Here is a 10,881-nt window from a genome sequence, read left to right as displayed (position 1 = left end):
ATGATCCCCTCCTCTGCTACGATCCTAGATTTATTTCGTTCTCTTAAGATTTCTTCTCCCCGCTCACTCCCTAAGATTGCCATCCTTTTTTGGAGCATATGGAAATGTCATAATGCAATTGTTTTTAAAAACACTATAATTAATACTAATAGTATTTAAATTTGTGCATTTTCTTTATTTCAGGATTGGAAGGTTCGTTCTATTTTGGATGATATCCACTTCCTAGCAACTCTTCTCCTTCTAACGCTCTATCCTCCCCCACTTTTATCTCTTGGTCCCCTCCCCCGGTGAGCTATTGTAAACTTAACTTTGATGGTTCCGCCCTTCACAATTTCAGCCTCTGCTGATGTTGTTATTAAAGACCATTTAGGGAATCATATTGCTAGTTGTACCTATAATTTAGGTTCTTGCCTAACAATTCCTGCTGAAGCCATTGCCCTTTGTAATGGTCTTCTCCTAGCTAAGGAGCATAATATCTCCCATATTTTTGTCGAAGGTGATAATCTAATTGTTATTAATATATTGCAGGGTCTTTATAATTGCCCGTGGAAGCTTCAGTTGTTGATGGAAGATGTCAAGAACATTTTGGATTCTTTCTCGCCCTTCAAGTCCCAACATATCTATCGTGAAAGAAATCGGACAGCAGATTATGTTGCCTCTCTTCGATACTCTGACACACCAAAATATAGACCCTTTTATGGATACCAAGTTTTCTTAATTTTTTATTTTTAGATCGATTAGAGCACGATCTTGCAAGAAGACGTTTCTAATCTATAAACTCCATGTATCTTACTTCTTAAAAAAAAATTAAATGGTAAATGCTTCCTCCGTTTCCTTTTACTTACAACACAGCCTTGTGGCACGTGTTTTGAGGTCGAGTTTATGTAATGTAAACGGACAAATTTTTCACTATAATTTTTACAAATGATACTTAACCCTATTCTAATTTTCGTGTAAAAATAATATTGATAAAATCGCTCGTTTACCCTCACTAATCATCTTCTAAAACTGCGTGCTTAAAAAGTGTGTTGCAAGTAAAAGAAAACGGAGGAAGTAACCCTTAACCATGTTTCAAAAAAAACACCCTGGCCTTAACCAAAAAAGAACGACAGAAAAATTAAAAGGCGGTGTATTTAGCGCTCCATAGGCAAACCACGATACCATTCTATTTTACTCACGGCTAAAGAATTAGCCACGCCACCGTCTCTAACGCACCTAAACCCAATTTTAATACTACTTGTAATTCAATCATTCTTTTATTTGCCCAACAACTATCTCTCTCCTCTTTTCTCGCAATTCCCATTTCTCCTCATTCCCCCCCATTTTCTCTCTCCTCCTCCGACCACAACAACAATGGCGTCGACTCTCCTCCGCCGCACCACCACCACCACCACAACCTCCCCGCTCAGCCGCCTCCTTCTCTCCCGCCTCCACACCTCCGACGCCTCCGCACCATCATCGCCATCAAAATCCATGAAAATCTTCCAAATCTACCGTTGGAACCCCGACAATCCATCGAAACCCGAGCTCAAAAACTACGAGATCAACCTCAAGGAGTGCGGTCCCATGGTCCTCGACGCTCTCATCAAGATCAAGAACGAAATCGACCCTTCTCTCACCTTCCGCCGATCTTGCCGCGAAGGAATTTGTGGCTCCTGCGCTATGAACATCGATGGTTGTAACGGCCTCGCTTGTCTTACGAAGATCGATTCGTCGGGTTCTGCTGCTTCGATGATTACGCCGTTGCCGCATATGTTTGTGGTTAAGGATTTGGTGGTTGATATGACCAATTTCTATAACCAGTATAAGAGTATTGAGCCTTGGTTGAAGAGGAAGAATCCTGCTACTACTCCTGGGAAAGAGTTTCTTCAGAGTAAGGAGGATAGGAAGAAGTTGGATGGAATGTATGAGTGTATTCTTTGTGCTTGTTGTAGTACTTCTTGCCCTAGTTATTGGTGGAATCCTGAGTCTTATTTGGGTCCTGCTGCTTTGCTTCATGCTCACCGGTTAGTTTCTCTGTCCTTTTTACTTGGTTTCGTGTTTGTGTTTGCGACGTTTTGACTTTTACGCTATTCATATGTATAGCATGAGTGTGGTTTTATTTATATGATTATCGGTTTGACTTTTACGCTATTCATGTACCACGAGTCTGTGTTTTGTTGGTGTGATGATAAAAATAAATGTTATGTTGTTTGATGCTGTTGTGTTAGTGTAATTGTACCTTAATGTTCGAAGTTGCGTGTTTGGCGAAATGACTAAGGGTGATAATCAAATTGTCACGATTTTGGAAGTGAATATCTTGACAAAATAACAACTTACTGGCTTACTGCTGGTAGTGAATTGATTCAACTTAGCCTAAGTTCTCAATTTTCAATATTATCGATAGATGTTATTGCTTGAATGATAAATAATTTAGATGTTATAGCTAAAATGATTGAAATTTAGATGTTATAGCTAAAATGATTGAAATTTAGATGTTATAGCTAAAATGATTGAAATTTAGATGTTATAGCTAATATGATTGAAAATTTAGATGTTATAGCTAAAATGATTGAAAATTTAGATGTTATAGCTATAATGATTGAAAATTTAGATGTTATTGCTAAAATGATTGAAGATGTTATTGATGAGTTTAGTAGTAATTTGATTCAACTTGGCTTTTTCTAAAATTTTGTAAAACCATGTTGATAATTGTTACAAATGTTATCTTTATCATGGTAGCGAAAGTTGCATGGCCTGAATAAGCTACTGTTGTTTTAGCTCAAAAATAATGAACAAATTTACCACCATTAATAGAGCAAAAGCTTCATCTCAAAGTTGAACAGAATTTTGAGGACTCTTGAGTCTCACTAAAAATACATACAAATTGTCGAGGTCATGGGGACATTGTAGTCTCAAACTCTCAAAGTATTTATAAAGAAGGGTAAGGAGTTGGACAATCTGTGAGCTACATGTATAACTCTGCTAAAATAAAAATACTACAACGTATATGTATACATATATAAGAAGATGATTCTTCTCAAAACAAAATGCAGCTACTCAATCTGTCCCACTTTTATGAGAATTCTATGAATATATCAGTTAGAATGGAAAATATGCATGATGTTCCGAGATCATCATTATTTTTGTTTGTTCTTTAATTCATCGTTGAAGTAAAATTCAGCTCATTTATTAAAAATATAGGTTAAATCAGCTCCCCAGCTAGGCATAATGTCTAATTACTTTATCAACATTTTGAAAGAAAAACCAATTACCGTCAACAACCCATTCAAATTGAACGTCAAAATTGTAAGCCTCAGTTGGAGCACATGATTGAGATTCGGATTTAGCTTATGGGAATTATACACATAAGTAATTGCATTGACTCTCGTAGCGGGTTTTGTTTTAATTCAAAGAAATTAAATTGAAAAAGTTCACCAACCACCATACAAAATTTACAAAGACAATGGTATAGTAAATTAGGAATACTCCCTCCGTCCCTTAAGATTATCCCAAACTCTTACTTTATTAAGAGCCAAAGCCAAATTTATGCACATTGGTGGATGAAGAAAGAGATAAAAGCTGGTAGTGGGTTTTGTTTTGATTCAAAGATATTAATTTAAAAATTTTCATCATGCAATAGGTACATAGACATTGGTATAGTAATACTCCTCCCCTCCCTAAAAAGATTGCCCCAAACTCTAACTTTATCTTATGATGAACCAAAGCCAAATTTATGCACATGTGTGAGCACAATTATTGAGAGAAAGAGAGAACATATAGGGTTGCAAGTGGGAATATTTACTAAACAAAGTATGGGGCAATCTTTTAGAAACATCCATTTTGGGCGAATAGGGCATCTTAGGGACGAAGGGAGTAGTTAATAGCAACACTCTTCAAATGATTACTGAATACTGATCTTATTAAAGCAAGCCAAATTACAACTTCAGAATGAACAAGAATTCAGTAATTACACAGACATTGCAAAAGTTTAGAGTCTTCACATTTGAAACTAATTTAAATATAATGATAGTGGCAACAGTGTCAAGTACACATGCCAACAGTGTCAAGTACACATGCAATAAGCTAAGTTATAAAAAATAAAATGAAAATGATAAAACAGAACACGAACACACACACACACACACACACACTCAAAGCATAACTGCAAACATATTGAGGTTTTGCATATGCCAGAATTCTGTATGCAGTAAGAGGTAATAAGCCATTGGCCCTATTCCTCAATCTGACGAGATCAAAGATTGAAACTGAAATGAAAAAATTGAGATATTGGAAATATGGGCTATTGCAAAGCTTTGCAGAATCTGCTTCATATTTAAAGGATCAAATAAAAATTTGATAAGCAAGAAGGCAAACAGTTTCATCCAAAATATACCTTGCACCTCTCATTGGCAATCCTGTTGAGGATATGGAATACGCTTTTTTCTTTTAGAAAAATTAGATTTTGGATTAATGATTTTGTGCTTATAAGCTTACAATAGACCAACTAATATGCCTTCAAGTGGTGTGCTTTACACCTAAGATTGTATATATTGATCAAGTAAATAAAGATAAGCAAGAAGGCAAACATTTTCATCCAAAATATACTTTGCACCTCTCATTGGCAATCCTATTGAGGATATGGAATATGCTTTATATATATATATACACACACACACACACACACACACACACACACACACACACACACACACACACACACACACACACATATATACACACACACACACACACACACACACACACACATATATACACACACACACACACACACACACACATATATACATATATATACACACATACACACACACACACACACACACACACACACACACACACATATATATATATATATACTAGATTAATGATTTTGTGCTTATAAGTTCACAATGGACCAACTAATATACCCTCAAGTGGTGTGCTTTACTCCTAAGATTGTATATATTGATATTTTGAAGACTTGGGGTTCCATGAGCATCTTTGATGATGGCATAGCTCTTAGGTGTTTTTTTGTGCTGCTGCTCCATTTGCACTTTTTGTATGGCGTGTTTTATGCTTCTTTTTTGATGGCTTTACTATTCATATTTATTTAAATTTAATGTGTATGTTTTACTAAAATAATGCATATATAAGAATTAGTGTTGTGTTTTATTGGCAAATAATGATTTTTTTTGTTTAACTATTTGTATTGATTGATTTGTGTTTTATCATATGTGATGTTTGAACTCACATCTGTACTGTCTAGCCTCACTCCTGGAATTGACCAAACGTGGGTGGGGCATGAATACAGATTGGATGTAGTTGAGTAAAAGGACTTGGTACTTATTTGCATGGAAAAATTGATATTGTCCAACTTTTTGTTTTTTAAAAACTCCGGCTTCATTAATCTAGGGTGTAATTTAAAAACTCTAGGTTGTGAAATTGAACCATCAAGTTGCATGTAAATTGAATAAAACATTAGGGATTTTGGAGAAAGTTGACCCTCTTCTTCACACCCCTTATTACCAATAGGCAATAAGTATGAATGATGAAAGATGTGGTTGATGTAGTTGTAGCTCTTAATCTATGGTCCTTTATCATGTTTTTCTAAACATGAAAGAATAAGTGGGGTATTTTACTTATAGTAGGGGGGAGGGGGTGGAGGTTGATTGGTTATAGCCGTAAGTAGCATCTACTTGCAAACTTTTCTTTATACCTTTCCTTTGCACTTAATATCTGCCCTGAGTTCATTTCCAAATTTTGGACACTTCTGAAACATGTCCCTGTAACCTGTGACCCTGGATAATCTAATATGTCCGGCTTTCAAAATCTATACCAGATTCCCCTTGTCTCCAAGCATCATAAGATGTTATCGAGGAATAATTTATATGAGATGACAATTAGTCCAATACTCTAGCTCTATGCTCTGTGGCGTGTGGGTTTGCCAACCTGTAAAGATGTCAGTATTTACTTGTTGAACAATAAAAAATTTCTTTCTTTCTTTTTCATTACTTTCGTAACTATTTGAAAAATCTTGCCTGCATTTGCTATGTGGTGAGGTTTTTGTTTTTTTTTTGGTTTTTGTTTTTTTTTTTTGGTTTTTTTTTTTTTCTTTCTTTTGGGTGATGAATGCTGTGTGGTGAGTTTGTACTAGAACATTTAGCTTATAGGAGAAAACTTGTCAAAATTGAACATGGTAATTGAACATGGTTTAGTCTTGCCTGCTTCTGCTTTTGTGGTGACTGGTGAGTTTGTAAAAAAAAAAAAAAAGAAGTTTATGCCCAAACAAAATATGAAAGGTGCATCATTATTGACAAATAGGATTCCAGAAATATAGGAAATGGAGTTAAATGCAAAATTAGTCGCTGAACTTAAAAATTGAAAAGGTATTTTCAGCCTTTGTATCATTTACTTCTTCCACAAGCTGCATCAGTGGAAATAGTTGTAATCACGATTTGTACTTGAAAAAAAGAAAATATTTTCAGATAGGAATATCTTTAATGTATGAAACAAAAATTAGCTGAAGTGATGAAAAAAATAGTTCAGCATGGGCACAACCTTTATACAAGTACTTCGTATTATTTTATTACTTCCACAGTTTGTGTTTGTGTAAGCACTGGAAAATTGTGCGATTTACTTTTTTCCTTGTCTGCAGATGGATAGCTGATAGCCGTGATGAGTACACTGAGGAGCGACTAGAGGCAATTAATGACGAGTTCAAGCTGTATAGGTGCCATACTATTATGAACTGTACTCGTGCCTGCCCAAAGGGTTTGAACCCTGCAAAGCAGATCCAACAGATTAAACGTCTCGAGCATGCTAAGTGATGATGCTCATTTTCCAGCTCTTGATGTTTAGGGTTTCAATCTATGTTCCAGTGCAGAATGTACACTGAAACATGCAACTTGGAATATTTATTGCAAGCTTATTTGTGCAGGAAAATAATTTGGGAACTGCCTAGTCTGCCTTTACTTGATTTGTGCCATTTCTTTTATGGCATTTTTATTTTGTTGTATTGAAGTGTATTAAATTATAAAGTTATCAAGGGTGAATAAATTTAGGTTGTGGTATTCTCCTTTAGCTGCTTATATGAAGAGCACTGTGTGTTCTCGAACTCGATTGTACACCACCTTGAATATCTCTGTATCTAAGGCCCCTGTTATTGGAAATTTATACACAAAAATGTGGACAAGGCTACATTTTTTTTTAAACACACACCAAGGAAATATTATATAAGCCTAAAGGCTAGTAGCAGAGAACTACAGTTCATAGTACAACAGAAAACTAAAGAGGAGTTGCTATATAGGCTAACACCAGCAGCTCCTAACTTAAGACATAAAGCATAAAAATTAACCATAATAGCCGAGAAAGTAATAGGGAAAACACTAGAGACAGGCATGTTCCCAGAAGCCTGCTTCTTCACACCCTTGATTCTAGTTGCGTTTAGGATCCTTAACAAAAGCATCGGCTACATGCTTTGGAGGATTACTTCAGATCGTCATTAGTCATTTGAGCTCCCATCTTGGCCAATCCATGAGCAACGACATTAGCAGGGCGCTTGGCGGGGAGGATGACACCTATCCAATCTTCCTCTAACATTCTCTTAATATCCTGAATAATCATCCCAAGTTCATGCGTTCTCCAACATCTTATGTAAAGCTTCTGTGTCTGTTCCCAGCTCAAGGTGATGAAGAATAAGCTTCTTTGCTGCTAATTCTGCTTTGTTTTCTCCCTTCCAACTTCCATCTGTGTTTAGCTTCTTGTATCCCATTTGTGGCATTTTCCACACAGTAGGGGCATCAGTATTCATCGGGATTCCATTCCTAGTCTGCAAAATTTTGTTGTTAAGGTACAAATCATTGCTGAATTTCGCAAATAAACTTTGGATCCTGCTCATTGACATCTCAAAAACTGTAGTGTTCCTGTAATTTTACAAATGCCAAATACCAATTGCAAAGGTGTTTTTCCAATCCTTAGTTTGATTGAGGTTAAAACAAACCCAATCCCACCACTAATTGTTTTGAAATTGATGTAACTCGATTTTTTTTTGCACAATTTATCTTATCAAAAACCATATTCCAAAAGCCAGAGGAAGAAGGACAATCTCTAAATAAATTGATCCTCATCAGCCCCTCCCCCCCACCCCACACACACACATCTAGCACAAATCGGGTCAAAATCAGGGATTTAGTATTTTAGACGCACTTCAACTGGTAAAATTAAATGGACAACATTCCAAATTAGCATTTTATACTTATAAAGAATTTAAATGTGCCATATTTTCTTCCAATTGAAATTAAGAGAAGTAGAGGCAAGATGAGGAGGGGTTGAAATAACGTAGGCTGTTTTGATATTGAATTCACCATTTTTAGAGTGTCTCCACCTAATTATATCTGGAGGAAAGGCAATGGTGGAAAGGGGAGTGGCTAAATTTTTTTGTTGGATAGGAGATGACAGCAAGTAAGCAATATCAGACAGGTTCCATTTCCCATGATGAATAGTATCACTAACACACTAGTGAGCAAGATGGGGAGGGATAGGAAGAGAAGTAAATTTGCAGAGGGGCCCTTCCCCAACACAAGTGTGATACACTGATACTAGAGGGAGGTTGTATGACCATTTCCAATGGTACGGATCAAGCCCTGCTTAAGGATGTGCCGTCCTTTTAAGATATCTTTCCAAATTGTGGAAGAGGATGGGGAAGGTATGGTGTCCATTAAGTTGGACTTAGAGAGATATTTGGTGGCTAAGATTCTAACCCATAGCTTTTCAAGATGGTAAGGCATCTTCCAACCTAATTTTTCCATGAAGGTTTCTCATTCCATATTCAAAGAGATCTAATACCGAGGCCACCAAGAGTCATAGGCTTACAAACAATCTCCCACCTAGTCCAAGGAATGTACCGAGAGTCCGAGACCTATCCACCCTATTCCAAAGAAATTTTATGCCATAATTTTCAAGCTCTTTGATTATCCCAATGGGGAGGAGGTTGGTTTGCATTATGTATAAAGGATAAGTGTTAAGAACGGACTTGAGCAAGGTGGTTCTACCAGCCATGTTTAACAACTTTGCTTGCCACCTTCTGATTCTATCTTTTGTTTTGTCAAGAAGATCAAAATAATCCCATTTTTTTTTAATTTGTTAGGCCTTATCATAACCCCTAGGTACTTCCCAAATGAAGTGGTACATTTAATGCTAGCTATAGAGGAAATGCTATTCCTAATAGAATGAGACATCTTAGCAGGAAAAATGATGGTGGATTTTGTCAAATTAATGCAAAGGCTAGAGGCTTTACCAAAATCATGAAGAATGCGATTTATGGTGGTGATATTTTTGGTATTAGCCCTCCCAAACAAAAAAATATCATGGGCATAAAATAAGTGAGATAAGCCTATGTTTTTGGTGATTTTAATAGGACCCCACTTATTATGCCTTACTTCCTCTTCTATCATTTGAGACAATCTCTCCATACACAACACAAAAATATAAGGAGACAACGGATCCCCTTGCCTAATCCCTCGGGTTGGTTGGAAAGAATCAACAATCTCACCATTCCAAAGCACCGAGATAGAGGTAGAGGTGATGCAAGAGAGAATGAGATTAATAAGATTTTCAGGGAAGTTGAAACCATAAAGAGTTTCACCAATAAAATCCCATTCAATGCCATCAAAGGCTTTGGTGAGGTCTTTCTTTAAAGCCATGATATTTCTCCCTTTTTTAGCTTTGTTAAAATAATGAGCCATCTCCTTGATAATGATTATATTTTCATCAATGCTTCTATTTTTAACAAAGCTGGACTGTAAGGGGTTAATGAGATTGGCCAACAGAGGCCTTAGAAGATGAGTGATAGTTTTGGTGATGAGTTTGTAAATGGTGTTGCAAACACTAATTGGTCTAAAGTCTTTGAGATAGGAGTATCAACTTTGGGGATTAGGCAGAGATTAGAAAGGTTGATATCTTCCGAAATTTGACCTTTATCCAAACAACTGGAGATAAAATTTGTTATAGGTGACTTGAGTTGATCCCAAATTTTTTTGAAAAATATGGGCTGAATATTCTGGCCCAAGTCTTTTAATGGGCACCATAGAGAACATAACATTTTTAAGTTCTTGAGAAGAAATGGGCTAACAAAGGGTGAGGGCATGCTCTACAAACAAACGGTTTGGGCTTGTATACCGAGGAAGTAATGGGCTGCTGATGTGGGTCGTGGTGAATATATCTGAAAAATAAATTCTAGCCACGTTTTTCAATAAGATTTGATCATAAATCCAATCATCACTAGAATTTTTAAGAGCTGTGATTTTTCCTTTTGATTTTTTTTTTTTGTTTTAGCTAGGATATGAAAATATTTTGTATTGTAATCCTTGAATTTCCTCCAATCAATCCCAGCTTTTTGCGCCCAAATAATCTTTTCTGTGTGGTGGATTTTATTTAACTCGGCAATAAGATCAACTTCTAGTTGAGAAAGAAATCTAGAAGACTAAGTTGCAAGATAAATTTGTATCCCATTAAGTCTAGCTCTTATTATCATTATTATTATTATTATTATTATTATTATTATTATTATTAATATTATTATTATTATTATTATTTTGATAAATCAAATTACCAAAAATATTGTTACTCCATTGTTTGACATTATCTAAAAAAGATTTCCTATCCTTTAAAAAATCCGAATTAATCCAATGGGAGGTGAATTTTTTTTTGAAATCAGGATGTAAATACCAAGACTCTTTGCAACAAAAAGGAAACGGTCCCCCCTTTAAAAGTGTTATTCACATAAATTAATAAGGGACAATGATCCGAATGAGTTCGAGGCAAGTGATCAGTTACCTTAGTATTAGGAAAGATAGTGAGCCAGGAGGGATTAGCAACAACACGATCAAGGCGCTCTCAAAT

The 10,881-nt window shown here is 35.9% G+C and overlaps 1 protein-coding gene across 1 annotated transcript; it reads left to right on the top strand.

Annotated features, from left to right (window-relative positions):
- Positions 1-1,244: 1,244 nt before the first annotated feature.
- On the top strand, positions 1,245-7,052 carry LOC145619382 (succinate dehydrogenase [ubiquinone] iron-sulfur subunit 2, mitochondrial-like). The gene is made up of 2 exons (XM_081674063.1): positions 1,245-2,006; positions 6,638-7,052. The coding sequence occupies exons 1-2, from the start codon at positions 1,354-1,356 to the stop codon at positions 6,807-6,809; spliced, it is 825 nt and encodes a 274-aa protein (XP_081530189.1). The 5' UTR covers positions 1,245-1,353; the 3' UTR covers positions 6,810-7,052.
- Positions 7,053-10,881: the final 3,829 nt, after the last annotated feature.

This window comes from Chenopodium album, chromosome 27 (assembly GCF_948465745.1).
Source record: "Chenopodium album chromosome 27, dcCheAlbu1.1, whole genome shotgun sequence".
Lineage (NCBI taxonomy): Eukaryota > Viridiplantae > Streptophyta > Magnoliopsida > Caryophyllales > Amaranthaceae > Chenopodium > Chenopodium album.
The sequence above is the reverse complement of the archived record's forward strand: the minus strand, read 5'-3'. Positions and strand labels throughout refer to the sequence as shown.

Excerpts from the sequence above, each read along its gene's own strand:
- LOC145619382 (XM_081674063.1), top strand. The coding sequence starts at position 1,354 with ATGGCGTCGACTCTCCTCCGCCGCACCACCACCACCACCACAACCTCC. Across the intron at positions 2,007-6,637 it reads GCTTTGCTTCATGCTCACCG|ATGGATAGCTGATAGCCGTG; the intron begins GTTAGTTTCTCT and ends CCTTGTCTGCAG.